The sequence below is a fragment of the Phodopus roborovskii genome, unplaced genomic scaffold, assembly GCF_943737965.1.
Source record: "Phodopus roborovskii unplaced genomic scaffold, PHOROB, whole genome shotgun sequence".
NCBI classification, from domain to species: Eukaryota; Metazoa; Chordata; class Mammalia; order Rodentia; family Cricetidae; genus Phodopus; species Phodopus roborovskii.
This window is the reverse complement of record NW_026126482.1, coordinates 32369991-32395286: the sequence shown is the minus strand read 5'-3', so window position 1 is coordinate 32395286 and position 25296 is coordinate 32369991. Positions and strand designations below refer to the sequence as shown.

Genomic DNA, 25296 nt, shown 5'->3' with positions numbered 1-25296 from the left:
CATTCACTGGTAACATATAAGCAACACAATTGTTGTTGCAGTTGTTATTATGTGAAGTCTAATGGTGAGATATCATTAACCAAAACCCTCTTAACGGACAATTTATTCACCTGTTAAAATATTACTAAGCATTTGTGTATTTATTATAAAATAGCTATCATAACTCTTCCTTGTTTGTTATCAGCCCATTTTCATCTGAGTCTGATTTCCACATCCCTTGCAATGCTTACAAAAACTTGCAGCATGACAAAGTAAAGCCAATGTACTGTTTCAGCTATTTAGGTAAAAGAATCAAACTATAGACTTACAGAGATCATTTGGGCTTCATCCATATTTTCTGGTGTCTTGATGGAATAATTGTGGCAGCAGATGAGATTTTTAGCTAGTAACTCTTGATTTCCGAGAAACTCAAGCATCTGTATAATAAAAATTAATATTGAGTTAATTTATGTCTGGAAAATAAGCCAAGAAATCCACAATAAGAATATTAATGTACTCAATAGATGTGTGCTTTTTAAAAAAGAAATGGAGAGGCTTGGATATGGGTCAATGGGGCCATGGGAGGATGGGAGAGAGGGAGAACTGAGATTGATATATAAAATAAGAAAGTTTCTAATTTAAATTATAAAAAGGAAAAAAAAACCAAATCACCATAAAATCCAAGATTAACAACTTAACAGTGTCAACATTTTGATACCTTTCTTCTTAATTGTGTCTGTAATCTCATTTTTTTCATATCTAAATATCAGCACCCCAATCCTTTCTCATATTTAATCTTATCTTAATTTTTTTATTCACCATAAATCTTTTTATCTCAAAGGAACCTTATAAAAAACAGAACTGACAAATTCAAAGTGTGTTAGAGATCATTTTTCTCTAGAATGTGGGCATAGTGTCATGCTGTATTGTTTTTATATTTATTAATTTCCTAGTTTCTGAATATCCAAATTGATAAATATCTTTTAGCTGGCCATTTTATTTATTTATTTATTTATTTTTATTTATTATTTTACATGTCGATCCCCATTCCCTCTCCCTCTCTCTTTCCCTTACTCCTTCCCTCCTTCCCTCCCTCCCTCACTTTTACCCACTCTGCCCTTTTAAAACTGTATGTTTTCTTTCTACTATAAGTGAATATATATGCCAGTATGATTTAATATTAATCATAAACTCTAACTGAAGTTGTGTCATGTTTGACAAAAGTAGATATAACAAACTATTTTTAGGAAATAGTAAACAATGAAATAGAACAAAATATTAATTAATTAATAACATATTTATCAATATACAATCTTAAAGGTTATATTTTAAATAAAATAATAGCTTAATTTAAAATGTATATTTACTACTAACTTATTACTTAAAACTAATAATCAGCTATTGTGTAATGTTTTAATGGATTAATAAGAATGTCAAGAATTTGAAAAATGATCAGTAAAGAATGAAGAATAAGAAACAACACTTTTCACTTAAATGTGTATGTCTATTCAAGTAATACTTAAATTTTGAACTTGTAAATCAAGAAATGGCAAAAATATAATGATAACACACCTATGACAAATGCAGAAATACATTCTCTTGATAGCTATTGTTTTACTGAAGCATTATATTTTTCATGCTTTATGTTGACTGACCTTGAACAGACAACATGTAGTCATCTAGAGAAGAGATCCTAATATGCCCTGTAAATTATCCCCTTCTGAATTAACTCTTACACTAGAGATCATCTCTTCATAGGATTCCTAACACTGGGGGGTTTCTGAAAACCAATTGGTGTTTTTCTTCCCTCTTGACATAGTTTCCATTTGTTTGGTTCTGTTTCCTACACCCGACTGACTACAATACACATCCATCTTCTTGGGTATCTTCAGTGAACTCGGTGAAAATATTTTTTGTTCCTTAATAGCTAGATCCATGTATGAGTTCTTTTCTATCCAATATAAATTACACTTTCATGTTGCAATAATAATTTTTAATAGAAAGGCAGTAAACATAGAAAATCGTGCAAATAATTTCTCTTTGTTTCTTCCTCCCTTCCTTCCTTATTTCCTCTCTTTCCTTCCTTCCTCCCTTATTTTCTTTCTTTCTTTCTTCCTTTCAAATCAGATTCCCTGCAGCTTGCTCATTCTCATTTTGCCTTTTACTTGTGGAGGCTTTCTAGTGTAATAGTACAAGAATGTCATAGAATGATACATCTGGGATGTGTGCTACTTGACATTTGATCCTCAACACTTTCTCTTGTAAGTCCAAGAAATGTCATTAGCATGAAGGCTTTTGTGAGGGAAAAGAAGGAAGTGAGGCACTTACGAATTGATCTGATGACTCCGATGTTGAAGTTATCTGAGCCCAGATGAAGGGAATGGCAACAAAAATAGTGAGTAAATAGTTAACATGAGTACATGTTTATTAGAAAAAGCAACATTCTTTGAGTACCTAATTCTGTACTAAAGCCATGAGCAGTATCTCCTCAATGACCCTGACTGACCTTGAATAGACACTATACAGTCCTCAGGAAGACAGAGCCTATTTTATGTAATCTAGCCTTCCCAGTGAATACAATTGTGCTCCAGAAAACTTTAAGATACTCAGTATTTAGAGTTTATGAGAATATAATATGTTGTATGATTCTTTTCTGCTTGAATTTTCACAATTTGGAATCATTCCATTCATGCCTTGTGACTCAGTGCAATGTGCTTCTCTATTAGATGTCTCCAGTGTGCTAAGTAAAGATGTCAATGGAGGCTGGCTTCAGAGAAGCAAGGTCATGGAATCAGATTTTTTTGCCTTGAACACAATTATGAAAGTATTATGTTCTAAGTACAAAGATATTTTAAAAGAAGCAACAACAATTTTTAAAAGAAGAGTAACCTATAAAATCATTGTACTCTTTCCAAACCAAAGATTTGCTGGAACTTGCCCCATTTTATGCTACTTTTTGTGTGCTGGCACTTTGTTTTACCATTGGAGGTACATGACTTGAAACATGGATATATATTACTTAAAACTTCCCCATGCAAAGCACAAACAACATCATTAACATGAACACTTGGAAGAAAGAAGGTAGAAGTAAGTGATGTACTTACAAATTTTTCAAAATATTTTGCAGATGACTCACTGATGATCTGAGATAGGATGAGGGAAAAAAGCTAGTACGTTACAAGACACCATAAATGCACATGTATTGCAAAAAGAGACACATTCAATGGGTGCAAATTTCAATATATAAGCCTTGTATATTGACTTGATACTGACTAACCAACATATAGTTCTCAGGAACAAAGAACACACACCTTTGCTAAACTTGCATTCTAAGTGGATAAATTCATGTTTTGAACTTCTTTAAACGAGGACTCCCAGGACTTGAAAGTTTGGGGAGCTAATGTTGGACTTATTAGTTTGTGGTTGTTTGGCATTTCTTCTTGACATATCACCCCTATTTAGATTAGTTTCGTCCATTCCATGTGACTCACTTTAATGTATGTCTACTCTATTGTATATCTACTGTGTACTAGGTAAAAATGCTAACAGAAACTGGCCTCTAGCAAAAAAGGTAAGGAAGTCAGAGTTTTTTTTTCACAGCTGAGTCCATTGGATTTTTATGCCACAAATCAAAATTTAAGAAAAATTAAAACTAAGTAAGGGAAGAGTACAAAACTCATTGAATTCTTCAAAAGTCTTTTAAGATTTCAGGAAATGCACCCCATGTTCCTTACTTCAGTTTTCAATAATTCAGTTTTATTTTAATATTAGAAAGGTATATTATTTGTAGTACACCATTTTGTAAGGTATAAAGGTAATTTGTCTCATAACTATAAATGTGGAACAGGACAGTTTTTGACAAAGAAGTTGCTTTATGAAAAACTAAATAAAGCAGATATAAGTGAAACACTTACATATATCCTGCGCATTTCAGTGTTGAGCTTACTGATATTCTGAGACAGTACCATGGCGTGATCAAACAGTTCCTTGAGGTAGAGTTGATCATCATCAATCTCTTTGCTAATCAAAGGCACAAAGGCCACAATCTCCCATGAAAGGAAGTTTGACACAAGCAGCAGAAATACCCCTGCTAACAGAAGCAAAAGGCATTCAGATACACTCACCCAAAACCATCAAAACAAATTTCATCACTTTTTACCACTGCCTTCCACTGTGTGATTTTATACTGTATATCAGAGGTAATTAAAAAGCACCTTTAACTGTGAAAATGTAATTTTAAATTTGCACAGGTATATAATGTCAGAACTTAGTGACTTCCCACAGTCTGAGTTAGATATCAGAAATAATTTTAAAAAATTTATCATTAGAAAATTAAAATAATTGTCTGTTAGTTCAGTGTTGTAAGAATTTATGAAGAATCTATGCTGGTTTTCAATAATCATTTCCTACAAGACATTATTTTTTCTTTCATTTTTGAAACTAATATAGTTGCATCATTTAGCCCTTACCTTTCCTCCTCCCAATACCCCCATATACTTTTCCTTGCTCTTCTTTAAAGTTCATGGCCTCTTTTTCTCATCAATTTTTATGTACATATGTGTATATATTTCACACACACACACACACATATATATACATATATATATATCTATATATATATCTTAAATATATATGCAACCCATGTAATGTTACTTGTACAAGATTTTCAAGGAGGAACATTTAGTATTAGATAACCATGGATCTGCTTTTCTCTTTGGAAGACTATTTCTCTCACTGTAGTTGCCTGTAGTTTTTTGTATAGGGTTGAGGCCTCCTGGGCTTCATTTCATACATGTTAGTATGTCTATTGTTTCTGTCTTTATTAAGTTCATGATTAGGCAATCATGTTGGTGCAGCTTCTGATATTTCTAGGAGATACAGTCTCAGAGCAACCTCCCTGTTCCTCTGCACAAAACCAACACCTAAGTCTCAGAAGTCATTGGGAAAGATGGGAAAGAGAAACATGAGTGTTCCAAACTCAGTGTGCAATGCCTACATTTTAAAGGACAGCATGGTAGCTTTCACTAATATTTATTTTATTACTTGTCTTGCTCTACAAAGCAACCTGTTTTAAATTAGTTTTCTTGATAATACAGAGTGTCAGTGTGTCATAATCCAATTACATTGTTATAGGTAGATAAAACTAGAACTCTAAAATACCAATAATTAATGCTTTCAAGATGATGGAGTATCATGTTATTATAAAATTGAAAAATTTGTTTTTTTAATGAACAAGCTTAAAAAATTGTATCTTGTATAGAACCTTAGATAAATAAAATTAAAAATGTTCAAAATAAAATCAGGGTACTGTTAAGATTCATTAACAGGAAAAAACACTAACCACAAATCTTCAAAAATAACTAAAATACATCATAAAAGATTACATAGTATTCAATGAAACCACAACATGTTAAAAGCAAAAATAAATCAGATAAATACATTTCAAGTGAATTTTAAGTGATAGTTTTCATTTTTAAGATTATAATTACATAGTTTCTGTCCTTCCTTTTTTATCTAAAAGATGCCCACATGTCCCTATCCTCTTTCAAATTCACAACCATTTTTCTTTAGTTATTACATATATGTGGGTGTGTGTGTATGTATGCATATATGTATATCTTATTAACTTCATTTATACAATGTACTTAGTCATTATAACAATATTTGTATACATATGATTTTAGGTTTGACCATTTGGTATTAGATAAATATTGGTACGCTCTTCTCTGGGGAAGATTACTTCTTATTGTATAACTAAACTTAAAAAAATCAAAATAAAACATGACGCTTCCCCTAGTTTTTCTTATGCATGTTAGATATACATGTATACACTAAGTACATGTGAAGTCCTTCCATTTATCAAGTGAAAGATACCCATAGTTTAACTTGAGCAAAATGAGCTAATAATACTAGATTTTTATCTCTTAAAATATAATTCATGTTTGTTACCAATTCATTTAGTTAGAAATATCATCAAGAAATAAAGGTAATATTACCATAATATCCCTTTTGAAATGCATTTTATTTGAATGAAAACTTCCATACATTAGAAAACATGATTAAGTTCATTCAAGATAAACGTCTCATAGAAAGAGATCCAAAAGCTAAAACATTGTATATTCTTCCTTCTACAATTACTACAAATTCAATATGCAATCCTCCTTTTAACTCATTCCAGTCAAATGCCTCATTTCTGCAATTTGTCTTTTGGAGTTTGATCATTTCACACCCTAGTGATCTTAGATCGTATTAGCAAAATACTTGCTCTTCCTACTAGAAAATGAAAAAAAAAATCTCTTTCTATCTAGGTCATTTTAAAAAAGTCAAAATGTCTCTAGATATTTATAATGTCTCCTGGTTTGAAGACTCCTTTTAACAACCCCTGATCCAAGAATGTGCAGTATATTTGCTCTCTATAGCAATTACTAGAAAATATTTCTCAATACTTTTCTGATTTTATTTGTCCTGATTAGGCATGAACAAATAACTGTCTTTTAAAATGACACTGAAACTGTAAATTGTCCAAATGATCTTGTAAATCAAGAGCCTTTGTACTTACAATAATATGAGGAAAGAATTACTTACAAGAGCTGGGTTTAGACAAAGACAGTGGCATCTCTAAGGAGTCCTGGCACAGCTTGGCTGCTTTGCTACTGTCCTACCTCCAGTAAGTATTTCAACCCCATATATAGGCCAGTGAACCATCCTCAAGGCCAAATATTGCTAGGAGGCACAAAAAAGTAACATCAGGAATGAAGGAGAAGACCATATGACTCTTCAACTTCAGGAAGTGCAAAGTACTCGTGACGTAAGTAGTCAATATGACCTATTAACTTTATTTTGAGGCTATGACTAGGGTTCAAATTAAGTTGAAAATCACTATACACATCTTTTCTCTATCAAAGCTTATGTTAATTCTATGCCCTAGCAAAATAAAATATCTGTGTTCCAGACTTTTACTTCTCTTTGAATAGTTAAGTGTTTCTCTCATTATGTCTTGTTTAGGATCACATACTTATGTCACTGTTTTGGAACATTTTAACACAAAGTCATAGGAACATTATTCATTCAGAAACATTTAATGTTTGTAAACTGTTTGAATAGAATGGCAATAAAATGGATAAATATGTATCTGTGTAATAGGGTATAGTGTCGTTTGGGTATATACCCAAGGTTTGTATAATTAGTCATAATGTATATGAACTTCTATATTTTGGATGAACTTCTCCATCAATTTCCATAATGGCTACACTATACTATATTCTCACTATGGTGCTACCTGAAAAAACAGACCTCCCTTCAATGTTAAAGACCCCATTTCATGGACTGTGACTCAAAGTGAGAAAAAGAAAGAAAAAAAAAATAAAGGTGGTGGTAGCTCATGCCTTTAATCCCAACACCGGAGAAGCAGAGGCAGGCAGATCTCTGTGAGTTTGAGGCCATCCTGGTCTATAGAGCAAGTGCCAGGACAGGCACAGAGAAACACTGTCTGAAAAAAGAAGAGAAGAAAGGAAGAAACAACATTTATCATCCTGTTTCTTGATTGTGGAAGCAATGTAGCAATCTCACAACCCCTCATATAGTGATTTGTGTCCACATGAAATACAAGCCACTAGAAACTTCCTTTGAAAAGTCACCCTTGTTAGGTCTTTGATCACAGTAGAGAGAAAGGAGATTTGTATAGAAGTTATTACCCATGAGTCATTACTGTCCACTATCTGTAGGCATTTCCACTGCACATTCTTGGTGCAGGAAGTTAAAATTGTTTGTACTTGCCAGGAGTAAATGACAGAATGGTTCCATCTTCATCTACAGAACCTAGAATTTTGTGCATGTCTGGCTCCGGGATAGCACTATGGCTATATTTATTTATCACCCATATCTGTGGGTTCAAAGTTTTGTGAACAATGTTAAAAATAAAAAAAAAAAACGATTCTAATTTCCCATGACCACTTGAGTTTAATTTAATTTCATTACTTAGAGTGATATTATCCATTTTTGACATATATCAGGTTTCCAATCAAACCTCAATTTAATATCTTCCAGGACAAAGTGAACACTGTATAGCATATTTGATAAGCACAACAGCTCTCTAGTTTTAACAAAATATATTTCAGAGGAATATGAAATACATATGTGTATATATGTAACACAATTAATTGAAAAACAAAAGACCATAAATTTGAGACTATGGATAAGTTGAAACTAGATACTGTGTTATTTTAGGCTTCTTTCTATTGCGGTAAATAAGGGTCAGGATAAACAAATAGGCCGAATAGATGTTTATTCAGGGAGAAATAACTTACAACCTAGACAGATGAACACCAGGAAATTCAACCCGATCCTCTCCTGTCCGACTCACGCCAGAAAGAGAGCGCCTTCCTGGCCCCCTCCGACCTCCTTCCTCAGGTCACCTCCGCCCATAGCTCCACCCCCCAATGGGCGTGGTCAGTGCTACAGAAGGACTACCTCACTACAATTCCCCTTTTAGTCTAAAAAAAAAGATTTAGGCTTAATACAAAACTATATACAAAACAGTGAATAACAAGTGTGCTCTAAGAAAAGGAAAATCGAGAACAAAATGACCTACATATCTAGTCCTAGGGTGAGGGCATAATGGAGTTTACAATAGAGTTGTCCTAAGCTGGAAAACGTAAGTCTAGTACCTAATATATCTAACTAGGAAGAGAGAATAATAGTTGTGATAGTTTAATCTTCAACCTCATCAAGACCTGAGAAGGAAAATAACAATACTAGAGTAGACAGGAAATGCGGATGGACAACTTCCAAAACGGTGCAGCAAGGACAGAAACAGCAAGCCACCTGAACAGTCACCCTAGGTCTCACAGCGACGTTGGTACACCCAGATTTGGCTAAGGCCAAGAGAACTTGACAGACCACAACAACAGCAGGGAAATAGAATGGCTGTCTTACCCTGACTTGGCAAGGTCAAGCAGTCTTCTATATTTGTCTCCTGCAAGCACATAGGACTGCATGTCCAAATCAGTGGTCAAGGTGGGGGCAATTCTATGCCCAACAGGCCATTAGCTGAGGCGAGATTGAACTCCAGCAGGAGCAACAATAGTGTCCAACATATTTTCGGGAAAATGCACGGTGCTGTCAGGAGCAACAGTGTCTCATGTCAATGGAGTACTAATATTAAAACATTTAAATGCCATGTTCTGCATGTCTATGAAGGATTGAAGATTAAGCATCTATATCTGACTAATCTCATAGGTACAGGAAATGTGAGTGAAGATAATCTATAATACTCGGGAACTTAGCTAAAAAGACTGATTAAAACTTTCCTGAGTAAAGCAGGAACAAATACTTAAACAATATAACTATTTACATATACCTACATGTAAATCCCTAAAATAGAGGTAGAGTATAAGTGTCAAGACAAGAGGTAGAACTATAAAGGGCAGCAAGATAAATATCCCAAATTGTATCAATATACAAAATGTCTTGAATACAGGAAAAGTATACATACATAGAATATGGTAAAAAATAATGTGCATAAATATTATAAGTGGAAACATTTAACACAATATAACAAAATATAAACTTAATTTTACATAGCTTACCACATAGGAATACATAACAATGTAAGCTGTAAAATACTATCTCATTCATACTCAAATTCTCAAGGAAATAGGCTAATCTACTTATATCCCATCTAAACCATACCTTTACCCACCATTCCCTATTCCTGTCTAAAAGATAAACCCGAGTGTAAGCATCACCCAATCCCAAATAACTAAAACCAACCCAAAGACGATGACTATTATCCCAAATTTCCAAGGGTAGGGAAAGGGGGCGTAGTCATATTAAGATTACTTCCTGCTGAAATGGGACGATGATTGCTCCAATGGATCCTGTAGGAAGAAAATTTTTAGCAACCAAATTTCTCAACAGAACTGGCTGTGACATATGTAGTTAGTCACTGTGTGGCAGAAAATTCTTGACTGTAGTTCTATTTGAAACTGGCCAGGGTGTAATAAAAAGGTGCACCATTACAGCTAGCTAGTCATGAGTTGTCTCGAGCAAAACAGTCTCAAACTGGTTTTAGGGTGATGTTTGTAGTTCCGATGCATCAGGTTGAGTCAAGTGGAAATGATGATGTGGGGCCCCATCTTCTTTCCGGAAAGTTCAAAGACTGCTGTTAGGAATCGTTATTATTCCTTGTGGAAAAGTTACACATCAATATTAAAGTAAAATTTTCAAGTTTTAAGGTATGCATTAGGGAAAGACAACAATAAGCATTAAAAGTATGTGAGAAAATTAGGATTTCAGAGAGAAAATTGCATAAGATATGAGTCCCCAGATTTTGTTTCTTCTGCCTTACACCAATTGGCTTCTTGATTTAAGGCAGAAACCATGAATTTAATCTTAACAACATGCTTGAATTTAGAGAAGGAAAGCCAAATCCAACTCCAAAGCCAGCATTGGTTTACAAAATTTGGGACTTCAGGAATACTAGATAATAGAGAGAAATAGATTTCTATATAGAAATAGTTTACTACAATTAAATATTTTTTTTTTCCATATATCAGATTCTGCTTCCTTAAGTGATTGTTTCTGAAGAGCTGTCTTCTCTTCTGTAGGCACCTACATGTTCAGTGTCTTTTGGCTGTTTGATGATAGGTTTTCTCTGTTTTCCTGTAAAAACAAGAACAGAACACTTCCCCTACCTTTGAGAGGCCTCCGCACACCTCATAGGACCTAGTTTGTTGGATGACTTGTCATTTCTCTTCATTAAGATGCTTCTCTTGTTCAACTCGGATCTTGATTAACTTAGATGGTATCCATAGTTTTTCTTCTCCTGTAGATACAAATGCAAAACCCCTACCCCAACGTAACACATATCCTGCTTTCCATTCTGAGGTCAGTACATCCTTGAAATACACTGGCTGATTTAGTTCAGAAGTTTTTTCTATCGTCCAGTGTCTTTCTGCAGCTGTTTTTCCTTTTTCATCAGCATTAAGAAAGTTTAATGTTAATAAAGCATTATGTAATCTGTGTTTGGGTGTTTTGGTTCCTCCTGCCTGTTTATGGAGCATTTCTTTTAAAGTACGATTGGATCTCTCAACCACTGCTTGTCCTGTAGGATTGTGTGGTATACCAGTTATGTGCTTTATCTTGTAATACTCAAAAAACTGTTTCAATTTGCTGGAGACATATGCTGGAGCATTGTCAGTTTTTATTTGTGCAGGTATGCCCATAATGGCCATTACCTCTAAAAGGTGCGTTATAACAGAATCAGCCTTTTCAGAGCTCAGAGCAGTAGCCCACTGAAACCCTGAAAATGTATCTATAGTGTGATGTACATATTTTAATTTTCCAAATTCTGCAAAATGAAACACATCCATTTGCCATATTTCATTCCTATTTATACCTTTAGGGTTACTGCCTGGTGGTAAAGGAGTTTGGTTATAGAATGAGCAAGTAGGACATTTCCTTACTATTTCCTTGGCTTGTTCCCAAGTGATAGAAAAATCCTTTTTTAAACCTTTGCTGTTCACGTGGTGTTTCTTATGAAACTCTGAGGCTTCTAGCACACTTCCTATCAATAAACGATCAATTTCATCATTGCCTTGTGCTAGAGGACCTGGCAGACCCGTATGGGATCTGATGTGTGTTATATATATAGGATGAGTCCTCTTTCTGATAGTATCTTGTAACTGTATAAACAATGAAGTTAATTCTGTATTGTCAGGAATAAATTCTGCAGTCTCAATGTGTAAAACGACTCTCTCTGCGTATTGAGAGTCAGTAACTATATTGAGGGGTTCTTTAAAATCCATAAGTACCATGAGAATGGCATACAATTCTGCCTTTTGTACAGAATTGTAAGGGCTTTGAACCACTTTACTAATATTTCCTGATTTATATCCTGCCTTACCTGATTTATTTGCATCAGTGTAGAATGTATGAACTCCAGAAATAGGTGTTTTTCTTACAATGCGTGGAAGAATCCAAATCGTTTTCTTTATGAATTTGATTCTCTCAGTTTTGGGATAGTTGTTGCTAATTGTTCCCAAAAAGTTACTGCAAGCTCTCTGCCAATATTCGTTATCTTTCCATAAGGAAGAAATTTCCTCATTAGTTAAAGGTACTATAATTTCTGCTGGGTCCCTTCCTATTAGCTGACGAAGTCTTAATTTACCTTTTATAATCAAGTCAGAGATCTTTTCTATATATGTTTTCAGTTTTTTATTCTGTTTATGTGGTAGGAATATCCATTCTAATATGATATCTTCTCTCTGCATCAAAATCCCTGAAGGATATTCTCTAGATGGTAATATAACCAGAATACAGTCTAGGTTTGGATCCACACGGTCCACATGTGCTTCTAGTATCCTCTTTTCTACCCATTCTAATTCCTTCTCAGCTTCAGCTGATAGTATTCGTGGACTATTCAAGTCCTTATCTCCTTTTAGGGCCATTTTCAAGTTTTTCAAATCATGCCCTTCTACTCCAATTATGGTTTGCAGTTGAGAAATCTCTCCTAGTAATTTTTGAAGATCATTAAGAGTCTGGTAGCGATCTCTTCTGATCTGTACTTTTTGTGGTCTAATTTTCTGTAGACCTATTTTATATCCTAAGTAGTTGATAGACTCTCCTTTTTGTATTTTTTCAGGTGCAATTTGTAATCCCCATCGAGGTAAAACTTCCTTTACTTTCTCAAACATTTTTTCTAATATTTCTCCTTTAGAGTCAGCTAACAATATATCATCCATGTAATGATAGATTATGGATTGTGGAAACTGTTTACGAATTATTTCTAACGGCTTTTGTACGAAATATTGGCACAGGGTGGGGCTATTTAGCATTCCCTGTGGCAAAACCTTCCATTGATATCTCTTCACCGGTTGAGAATTGTTATAATTAGGTACCGTGAAAGCAAATTTCTCTTTGTCTTGTTCTTGTAAAGGTATAGTGAAGAAGCAATCCTTTAAATCAATAACTATAATAGGCCATTCTTTGGGTATCAAAGAAGGCAAGGGCATTCCAGGCTGTAGAGAGCCCATTGGCTGGATAACTTTATTGATGGCTCTCAGGTCTGTAAGCATTCTCCATTTACCAGATTTCTTTTTGATCACAAATACAGGAGAATTCCAAGGGCTGGTTGATTCCTCAATATGTCCAGCATTTAGCTGTTCCTGAACCAGGCTTTTTAAAGCTTCTAACTTCTCAGAGGTCATAGGCCATTGTCCTACCCAGACAGGTTCCTCTGTTAGCCATTTTAAAGGTAGGGCTTTTGGTTCCTCTGTTTGTTCAGCATTTGTATTTTGTTTTTGTACTGCCTGGATATTTGGTCTCTGTCTTGTATAGTACTTAACAGTATTCTTTCCACAATCATGAGGTCGTCTATGGTTCCTATCTAATACAGGAGGAATGTTAATCTGTGTATTCCATTGCTGTAATAGATCACGACCCCATAAATTTATCACTACATCAGCCACATATGGTCTCAACCTCCCTCTCTGTCCTTCTGGTCCTATACAGTCAATCCATCTCGTGCTTTGTTTTACCTGAGCCAGGGTTCCAATCCCTAAGAATTGAACATTTACCTCATGCAGGGGCCATCTTTGAGGCCAAGATTTATTAGATATGATAGTTACATCAGCTCCAGTGTCCACCAGACCCTCAAACAGTCTATTATTCATCTTAACTATCAATCTAGGCCTATGACTATTTATAGCAGTTTGCCAAAATATACGTTTTTCATTTCCTTCTGTCATGTTTGATTCAACTTCCGTCACTAGTTCGTCATCCAGAGCAGTATGAGTTTTTATAATAGGCACAGAATTTTCTAATTGTCCTGTGGGAGATTGTCTTCCACTGTGACTGGGAATGTTCGAACCACCTGTGATGTGGGGGCCTTCGAGAGGCCCCCCCCAAGGAGTTTCCCGATGGTAAAGGGTTTCCTTGCTTGTCTCTGGTCGATCTACACTCATTTGTCCAGTGTCTGCCTTTGCCACACCTTCTACATAACCCAGAAGGCTGAGGCCTTCTGTTTGATTCATTCCTGGGGGTGTTACTTCTAGGGAAGCTTTGCCTACAATTTCTTTTTAGATGTCCTATCTTACCACAGTTATAACATCTGACATTATGATATCTTTTCAAACCTTTGGGGATGGCTTCTCCTACCCAAGCTTCTAAGTCACCATAGTAAGGAACTCTGTTATCTTGATATCTTCTCTGACCTTTAGATATGGCTTCTCCTATCCATGCTTCAGTCTTATTGTCATTATACTCAATGTTGCCTGTATATAGGACCCATTCATCCAAGGGTGCTGATCGCATTTTTAAAGGCCAAAGCACCTGTTTGCATTGAGGATTCGCATTCGTATAAGCTAAAGATTCTATGAGTATTCGCCTAGCATCTATGTCTGCTATCTCTAATTGTACTGCCCTAGATAATCTTTCTAAAAAGATACTAAAACGTTCTCTAGGTCCTTGCTTTATCTTGGTATAAGGTTCTATCCTCTCTCCTAATTCATGAACCTTATCCCAAGCATTCAAAGCTGCTGTACTGCATAGAGACAAGATGTGTTCATCATAGGCAGCTTGGGTTTCTGGGTCAGCATAGAGACCCTCACCAAGAATTTTATCTTGGGGAGCTTTATACCCTTTCTTTAAGCCCTGAAGTTCAAGAGCTTTTGCTTCCTCTCTCCATAAAGCCCTCCATTCTATTTGAGAGGCGCTTTCAAGGACAGCTGATATTAATTGATCCCAATCCTTAGGGGTTACCTTGTTATTCCATGCCCATGATTCTACTAATTGCTTCACATAAGGTGAATGCATGCCATAAGAGACTACTGCTTCCTTTATACCTTTTAAATCTTTCATACGTATTGGTTCCCACTGATAGGCAACGACACCTTTTGGATGTTTCTTCGTTGCTGGCTTTTCATGAATAGATACAGGGAAAGCTCCCCTGACCCTAAATGGTGTGGAAAATTTTAAATCTTTTTCATGCCTTGTTACCTGTAGTTCTTCTTCTGATGTATCAGACTGAAGGTCTTCTAAAGCCTGAAATCTATTCACCATTGTTTCTTTGAGTGTCTGAACTTCTTGAATCAAATAACTTTCTAGAGACTTCATTGTATCAGTCAGTTTCTTACTTTCTCCAACTACAAATGATTCCATGTTTTTAATCTTATCATCCTTAGATATTATCTGAATGGCGTGTAAACTGCCTTCCAGAAACAATGTTCTATCTGCTAGCTTGCCATTATCCTCAGACATGGAAGAGATTCTGTCATCTAGTCTTTCTATCTGATGTTCCAGTTTTTTAAACTTATTAGTAGCTTCCTCCGACCAGGAGTGGGCTGTTTCTGCTAGTTTGTTAATGCATTGCATTGTTTCTGTTCTGGTTATTGAAGTATCTGACATTAAACAAATTATACCTTTCAGCTCGCCAACGCCATCTTCAATATTCTGAATCTTTCTTTCTATATTTTCTATGCTTTGAATTCTATCATTTTCAATGTTTCGAATCTTTGTCTCTATGCTTTGAATTCCATCATTTTCAATGTTTTGAATCCTTGTCTCTATGCTTTGAATTCTATCATTTTCAATGTTTTGAATCCTTGTCTCTATGCTTTGAATTCTATCATTTTCAATGTTTCGAATCTTTGTTACAAAGTCTCCCATGGTTTGTACAAGTTCCTTATTGTTTGCTGTAATCTCAAACCATTTCTTTAAGAATATCATGTTAATGATGAAACCCATTGCTATTACAAAATAAAAGTATATATTGGTCCAGTCATAAGTTTCTTCTGCTAAAATCCCTTCTACATATGAAGTAAAATAATTCCTAAAGTTCTGCATAGTAAAATTATCTGCCATAGTTATAGAACAATTTATCTCAGATTTTATATCAGCTTAAATTGCAAAGGATGTTACAATTACCTTAGGTGTAATTCTGCTGTCCTGGAACTTTGATGCTTTTAGTTGTATATCTCCGCTTGTGGTAGCTACGCCTGGAGGTGTGTCATCAAATAGCGCCTAGCCGCCCAGGCTCGTCTGATCCCGGTTCCTGTAAAAAGTTCTTAACAAACTATGGCAAGCAGAATTTTGTTAAAAGGGGACTTTTGGAGTTACTTGTAACACAAGACGAAACGCGTGCAAGCCGGGCGGGTGCCGCCGGGCGGGTGCCGCCGGGTGGGTGCCGCCAGGCGGGTGCCGCCGGGCGGGTGCCGCCGAGAGGCTCTGCGCGAATGCAAAGTCCCGTGCGGAAATGGGCAAAAAATGTTAAGCGGTAAGTGCCTTCTCAGGTCTGCTTTAGCGGCAAAGATCTCCTTTGCAGTAAGGAAGAGGCAAATGTCCCAAAGCTGTGGTGAGTCCACCTGGTTAAACCCTGCCCGTTGGGGAAGGTGGGGGAGGGGGGCGGCTTCTGCCGCCTGGGGGCAAAACCCAGGTAAATCCCGCTTCTGACACCAGATATTGCGGTAAATAAGGGTCAGGATAAACAAATAGGCCGAATAGATGTTTATTCAGGGAGAAATAACTTACAACCTAGACAGATGAACACCAGGAAATTCAACCCGATCCTCTCCTGTCCGACTCACGCCAGAAAGAGAGCGCCTTCCTGGCCCCCTCCGACCTCCTTCCTCAGGTCACCTCCGCCCATAGCTCCACCCCCCAATGGGCGTGGTCAGTGCTACAGAAGGACTACCTCACTACATCTTTCTTCTGCTTAATATTGTTTCAGCTTGTCATGGACTTACAATCTTTTTGCCTTCTCTTCTGCATGGCTATCTGACCACTTGTGGGGAGAGCTTTGATGCAGATATCGTATTTAAGAATGATTGTTTCAAAATCTCTCACTCTTTGCACATTTCTAAGTAGAGGTAGCTGACAAGCATGGATAGGGTTTGAAAGGGACCCATACTTGACACTATTTGAGTGACCAAGAATCTGAGACTTGATAGACCATGGACCTAGAGGAGGACCAAACACAATTGTTCTGCTAATAGAATATAGCAATCAATTAAATGACTTCTAACAAGACTCCTATCTACCCATAGATCTGTGTCTCATGTAGCCATCACAACAGAAGTTTACTCCTGCAGTAGATGGAGATCAATAAAGACCCACAACTGAACAGTTTGAAGCAAATGAAAGACTTTATAATTCTCAATCCATTTGTGGCTTTGATCTTAGCCATTTTGACAGGTAGAAGATGGTATCTCAGAGTTGTTTTGATTTGCATTTACCTGATGGCTGAGGATGCTGAGCAATTCCTTAAGTGCCTTTCATCCATTTGAGATTCCTCCATTGAGAATTCTGTATTTAGATCTGTACCCTACTTTTTAAATTGGGTTATATGGTGTGTTGGTGACTACATAGTATAGTTATAGTTTTCCTTGTTTATCAGACTCAGTAAAGACGTGTTAAATATAATAGGTTTGAAAAACATTAAAAGGTAATTTGATATTGCAAATTATAATAGAAATTAAATTAGGTACAAGACTATGGACATATCAAGAAAGAATAGATAATTTAGTATTTTCTCTGAATTTGTCAAATGCTTATGGACTAGACATTCTTAATGTACTTATTGCCTATATATATATGTATATATATGTATATATATATATACATATATATATATATAATTGTGATTCTTGTATATAGTTTTTCTTGTATTAGTTACAAACTTTTTTTAATTTTAGACAAAAATGGGGGGATATGTGGTGATATCTTCCTTGCAAAAAAATAAAGCCTTTCTGAAGGTCAGAGAATGGAGTTTGCCACTAGCTAACCATATAAGTCTGAAGGTCTGTACTGACAGACAGGAAGTGAGGTGGCTGGGCAGAAACAGGATATAAGCAGGGATAAACAGGAACTTGCTTGTTTCTGCTGAAACTCTAAGGAGGTAAGGTGTGGTGGTGGCTTGCTCCTTATTTATGATCTTTCAAAATTTTCCTCTATATCTTATTTGGGGTTTCATTTATTATACCAACTGAGAACTGTGTGTATACCCAACTCCTCACAGAACCTCCTCACCTCCCCACTAAATCATTTCTGGAAGAGATCCAACATTTCCTAGTTGTCAATCATTGCCCCAGGCTCTTAGAATTTTTTGACCCCATCATCAGCATGTGATCTTCAGACTTGACAGGAACAGACTGATGAAGATAACACATTTAGGACTGAGTGTTCCAAAGTTGAAGGTAATAAATTTAAATTCCATGTGAAATAACATATCTTATTTGATAAAAAGATACTCATATGTATATGTATAGATAGACAGAAGAACATATTATTCAATATACATGACTAGTAAATATCTTTAGCACTCAGGAAAAATTAGAACAGCTCTACAATTATTATCTAATATTCTTCTGCTATATTTACTATTAATTTTAATGTCAAAATAGCTTACTAATGACCTTATCTATATCTTCAGCAGTGGAATGAAAGCCACAGGTAGTTTCATTCAACAACTTGATTCCTACCTCCATAATTACCATAATTATATAATCATTTACAAAACAATGGTAAAATATTTTTTCTATTAATCCTTATTTCTTTAATTTGACTTAGGTTAATCAAAATAATTAGCTGTACTTCTTAGATTTAAGAGGGTTTTTTTGGTTGTTGTTGTTTTTTGTTTTTCAAGACAGGGTTTCTCTGTGGTTTTGGAGACTGCCCTGGAACTAGCTCTTGTAGACCAGTCTGGTCTTGAATTCACAGAGATCTGCCTGCCTCTACTTCCCAAGTGCTTGGATTAAAGGCATGTGCCACTACCACCTGGCCAAGAGTTCATTTTCAACTAGCCACGTTGAATAAGGTTCTCAGTGCAATTCCCATACAACACTTACTGAGGAATTCACCTTGAACCTAGGTTTCCCCAGAGGTGACATTGTAATATTCTTACAAATTCATCATTTTCATTTAGGTATGGATTATTTTAAATGTGTCCATATTTTCCTTTACATTTCATGACTCTAGAATCTAAGTTGTGATGCTGACTTACATTTTTCATATAAAAATGCTGCTAGAAAGTTCTTCTATTAAACATTCATTTCCAAAAGATTAAAAAGTATTTATTTTGTATTTATTATATAAAATATCATATTAAAAGTTGATGCATAAATTATTCATCTAAGTAATGCATGATTAACCAGTTGATGACAATAAGACATGAAGACACAATCACAATCAGAGGTGGCTTCTGAAAATATTGAGCTTGTTTCAATTGCTCTGACAAAGTACTTGAGGATGTCATCTTAAAAGGAGAAAAGTTTTATTTTGAAACATAGTTCCAAAGTTTAGTCCATTCACTTTATTCTTTTCTCATTTGGTCATGAAACATCACAGTATATCATAGTAGGAACACAAGGTCTAAGAGGTGATTCTTCCATTGTAGTCAGAAGAGAAAGAGGTGTGTGTGTGTGTGTGTGTGTGTGTGTGTGTGTGTGTCAGACAGAGAGAAAGAAAGAGAGAGAAAGAGAGAGAGAGAATTATACTTCTTTCTACTAGACTCCATCTTCTAAACTTCCACCAACTTACTTTACTATAGTACTAAAGACTCCAGAACAAGTATTCAAAGCATGAGCTTTTGGAATAGTCCATATCACCATATCAAAACTGTAAAATGAGAGCTTATAATCTCTTTAAAAACTGAACAAAAGTTTAAATGGGTCAGATACATTATGTCCAAATTTATTGATGAAGACAAGTGACTTGTAGCATATTATTTCTGAGTAATATTTTTTCTGTTATATACTTATTTAGTAAAATCATATGGCTTTCCTTTTTCAGACCATTTGGGTGTCTTATATTTATCTTTCAATCGAATATTTCTTCTAGTATCCTTGGTAGAACTAGCTTAGTAATCATAAATTCATTTGTGAATTTATCATAGTTTTTATTTATCCTACAATTTTAATGAACTGTTTTGCTTGATATAATGTTCAGATTGACGGCTGATCTTTCAGGACTAAATGTTTCTAATCCATGAATGTTCTAAAGGTTTCTTTTAAATAATCCAGTGGAATCCTAACTGACCTCTCTTTTTTAGAAGTGAGTTGATCTCACAGTGCTGAATAGCATTTCTTTTATTGTGTAATTTTAAAATATTAGTGTAAAACATACATCGAAACTATATAATGTTAATATTGCAATATTATTTTAATAAAACATGAAACATTAGTTTTATGATTTTGTATGTTTGAATTTATGTAAGACTCTGTACCTGAAGAATGGATAAAGAAGACAGTACATTTGCACAATGGAGTATTAGTCAGCTATTAAAACAATGAAATCATTAAATTTCAGGCAAATGGATGGACCTAGAAAAATCATCCTGAGTGTGGTAACACAGTCGCAGAAAGATAAACATGGTATATACTTTCTTAATTGTGGATATTAAGTTAAAGAAAAGTTTAACCATGCTGCAATTCACAGACCCAGAGAAGGTAAATAACCAGCTATGCTCAATAGAGGATGCCTATATCTCCCTGGCAAGGGTAAGTAGAGTAGATCTTGCAGGTGAACTGGGTGTGTATGGCAATGGGAACCAGGTGGAGGAGGAACGTACTGGAAAAGACAACTTGAACAGGGCATTTTGGCATTTTGGATGAGTTAGAAATTCACAGGTATTTCCAAGAGCAATCCTAGCTAAGACTCCTAATAATAGAGTATATGTAAACTGATCTGGCTATCTCCTTTTAGTAGGCAAGGCTTTTGGTGGAGGGGTTGGAACACCAACTCAAACACATTACCTTTGACCTAGAATTTGTCCTGCTTACAAGATGTGATAGGGTAAAGGTACCTCAGAAATTGTAGGAGTGGCTAACTATAGATGCACAGATTAATATACACAGGACGATGTTAAAATATAGGTTAATATTATTTGGGGAGAAGTCACTGTCATAAGAAACTGGTGACCCACAAGTTCCCACTCCAAGGATCCACACCCGGGCTGCTCCCTGTGACCCAACTGGAACCAAGAGAAAGTGTGCTTGGGTCTGAGACCCCAGAACTAGCCTTGTCCCTTTGCCAAATGGGTGTGGTCAATGTAACAGGTGCCGACAGGGTGGATATCTCACCACAATTCCCCTTTTAGTCTAAAGAAAAGATTGAGGCTTGAACAAAACTACAAAAAAGAAAGCAAATATCAAGTATGCTCTAAGAGAAGGAAATGTAAGAATATACACACTTAACACCTATTGCCAGTGAAGCAACAAGAACAAACATGAACTACAGCGAACCATTGATTGGTCTAGCGTGAGACCCATTTAACCAAAGGAAGCCCACCTCTGACACACCCTGCAGTGCCAGGACCCAAAGGCTGGATAGCCCAGAGATTTAGGATTGACAACACCCACACAACTCAGTAAAGAGGGAAAGGATGAACTGTTGCTTACATAAAACACCACCGCCATGTTCTAGTGTCTTTGGTTCCGAAAGGCATTCTGAAGGCTACCAACAAAGCCATGTAAACAACAACCCAGTAATAGCCCTTTGATCTGCAATGCTGTCCTACCTGTAAATTAGGTCAAGTTTCTGGCATTTTAATAAAATCAAATATTAAACAAATATCACAAGAATAGTAAGAAAAGGAAGATGTTACACTAACCATGTGGTATTTCTGTTTTGTTGCCTTCAAAGATAATCTCATATTCTAGAACAATACTTTACTTTAGTGAACTCACATAGTTATTCAAGAATGTGACAGGCTGCCTTCTTGTGAAATTTAACTCATTTTAAAATAATGATTAGTTACTCAAAAGAAGGAGCTACATAAATTCTGCCATACAAAATAGCTGGCATGAATATGTTTGGAAGATTTGTTTTAGTCTTTCCTTAGTGTGACAAATCTCTACAATGCCTTTAAAATGTGATCAGCTTATTTTTCATCATTCTGTAAGATTATTCTTGATCATAGAGTACCTAAAATATCTAGAAGTAACACAGTGATTGACTGAATCCAATAAGAAATACAATGCTCTGATCGGATATAATTTACTTTGAATTTTTATCAGAATATTTAATTGCATATACTAATGTAATTTATTATGGAATTTTATGCATGTATATAATGAACTTTGATCATCTTTAATCTCCAATGATCATATCTATCTCTCCTCACTTATTCTTCCACTTTCTCCACCTCTAGTGTTTACTTGTACTTTCTGTGTATCTTTCTTTCTTTACTTTTATTATGTTACATATATAATAAATACCTATACATATATTTATGGTAAAATGTATATATACAATATATACATATTACATATAAATATTAAAATATTACCCACTGAGTCCATTTGGTGTCCCTTCAATGTATCTATTTTAGGGCTGACCACTTGGTATTAGATAAGTAGTTAGGGTGTCATCCCAGGAAAAAGAATGATTCTCCTTTTAGTAGTTATTAATGGCCTACAATGTTTAGCCTCAGGATTATTTCTACTCATGCTGACATGTCAACTGGTATTGACATCACTTGTTTAGGTAACCACACTGCTGATATTTTATATGTGCAGAGATACTGTCCCACATAAGACACACAATCTCCACAACAAACATCCTATTCCTGTATATCTTATTCTGGGCTCTCTTCCAAGATATTCCCTGGGCTTTACTTATGGAGTTGTATTATAGATATGTCAGCTGGGACCCAACATTGAAGCATTTATCCAATTAAGTTTATCAATAAAAAATCAGGAGTCAGATAGAAGGTAAAGGCCTGAAAGATCAGAGAAGCAGGGGAGCAGCTATAGTCGCTTCCTAGCTCTGCCATTCCTACACCTAAAAGGTCCAAGATCCATTCTCAGTGTTAACCTTACCACTTCCTGTCTCCTCTCTCTGCTGTATTCCTAGTGGCTTGCTCCACCCTCTGGTTCCAAGCAAGCTATATCTACTAGAAAACAATGAAGATATTACTCAACACAACATTCCATGCTCAGTTGTTCTCTGCATTTTCAACAGTTGTAGGTTGTGTAATGGTCTCTGCTGCAAAACCAAAGTTCTTTGGTCAGGGGTAAAAGCTACACTTCCCAGGGAACATGACAGTAAATATTTAAAAGCGAGTCAGAAATCATACTTATTTAGAAATGTAACTGCAGCAAGCTCTATGATTTCATGAATCATGGGTAGTTGACTGGGTTTATGGTACTGGGCATGAATATTTTTCTTTTTGAGAGGTCCTAGTGGTGATTTGAATGAGAATGGCTCCCATGGATTCATGCACTTGAGCATTCTCTTTTGCATGGATTGGAGGCATGCCCTTGTTGGAAGAAGGATTTCTCTGGGAATTGGGGTGAAGTTTGAGGTTTGAAAAGATTCATGCCATTAGCTGTGCCCTCTGGATGAAGATATAAGCTCTCAGCTTTTCCTTTTTTTCCATCACCTTAGATTCTAACATTCTGAAACCATAAGCCATATTACAAATTAATGGCTTTCTTTTGTAAGTTACCTTGGTCATGGGGTTTTATCACAACAATAGAAAATTAACTGATACTGAGTTTGGTACCAGGCAGTGGGTACCTGGGATCATGCTGGGATTTGTTGTTGTTGTTGTTGTTTTTAATTCTTTTTTTTTTTTAATTTTATATAACCAAGTCCATTTAAATGAAAACAAACAATATTTGGGAATTTGGGCGTCGTTCTTTCCAAACTACTTCCTGCTGGTAAGGGGTGCTGTCATGAGGGATTCGAAGAAGATTCAGAGATCCTGGCTGTAGTCTGTTATACAGGTCTACCATGAAGAGGAAGATGTGGGATAAAAAGTAACAAAATGTGTATAATTTAAAGAGAAGACAAAATAAGGAAATTTAATGTTAGTGTCAAAGGTTATGCTAAAAGAGATGAAAAACTGAAGAGAGGTGTGAACAGAAGTGAAATAGAGTTGGGGTGCATTTATAGCAACAATCACCCTACCAAGCTAATCTTCCAACTTGCTCAAAGATTAAGGAATTTTCTGCTCCTAAAAAGCAACAACAAAAGAACGTTTCTCCAAATGTGATTCAAGGAGGCCAGGTACATCCTAAATGGACAGCTGAAATTTGTAGTGTTATTCACATAGTTCTGACTTTAGAATCATAAAGAATATACTAGAAAGGGTTTGAGAAATATTCCTGTCTCTTTATTAAGAGCCATTGGAGTAATTCTTGGTGTGACAGCAAAGTTCTTGCATAAAGACTTGAGAGGCCATAATTTAGTGGAAAAAATAAAGCCAGTATTTCATTAGAGACCCCAAGATGTTGAAGATGCTAGAATCATTCAAAGTTAATCACAAATACTGAATGGAATGGTGTTAATTATGAGAAAATTATTTTTCAACTCTGGGCATTTTCTCTAAAATAAGAAATGAAAGACATGAAAATATTAATTAGTATAGATATATATCTTATAAATAAGTCAATATATAATTTTAAGCACCATGTTTACTTAGCTGCATTATTAAAATATCATTTATTTAAAATAATTTGTGAAAGTTTTAATAAATTACAGCAAATTTGGGGAATGCTCCTCTATTGTTGGTGGGAGTGCAAACTTGTACAGCCACTTTGGAAATCAGTATGGCAGTTCCTCAGGAAAATGGGAATCAGTATACCTCAAGATCTAGCAATTCTACTCTTAGGCATATTCCTAAAGGATGCATACACATACAATAAGGATATATGTTCAACCATGTTTATAGAAGCATTATTTGTAATAGCCAGAACCTAGAAGGAACCTAGATTCCCCTCAACTGAACAATGGATACAGGGAATGTGGTACATTTACACAGTGGAGTACTACTCAGCAGACCAAAAAAAAAAATATGGAATCTTGACTTTCAAATGGCAAATGGATGGAACTAGAAGAAATCATCCTAAGTGAGGTAACCTAAGTCACAGAAAGACAAATGTCATGTACTCACTCATATACAGATATTAGACATAAAGCAAAGGTTTACCAACCTACAGTCCATACATCCAGAAAAGCTAAGAAACAAGGAGAAACATAAGAGAACAATACACATTCCCCCGGTGAAGTGGAAAGGGACAAGACCCCCTAAACAAAGGGAGAACATGGGGGATGGGTTTCCTTTACCTATGGGGTATTTGGCTCTTGGTGCTTTCTCATTTGGTTGCTGAGGTGCAGTACAGTCATTGACAAAAATATCTGTTTTGGAAAGAAGCTAGAAATAAGGGAGGTATTTACAATTTTAGCAAACATGTCTGAAAAAAAAGAAAACATTGGGTACCTAGAATAAGATGAATGAAGCAAAAGAGAAACTCATGAGTAAAATTCAATATGAAGGTGAACTTAATGTAAATGTAGAGACACACCTTATGGGATGCC

At 35.5% G+C, this 25296-nt stretch overlaps 1 protein-coding gene across 1 annotated transcript in view; it reads right to left on the bottom strand.

The window, feature by feature from the left end:
- Nucleotides 1–25296, bottom strand: part of LOC127229109 (prolactin-7A1) — a 45819-nt gene that overhangs the window by 3091 nt on the left and 17432 nt on the right. The window contains exon 3 of the mRNA XM_051194112.1: nucleotides 309–416. Within this exon, the coding sequence (XP_051050069.1) occupies nucleotides 309–416 (108 nt within the window). The remainder of the gene's footprint in view (nucleotides 1–308; nucleotides 417–25296) is intronic.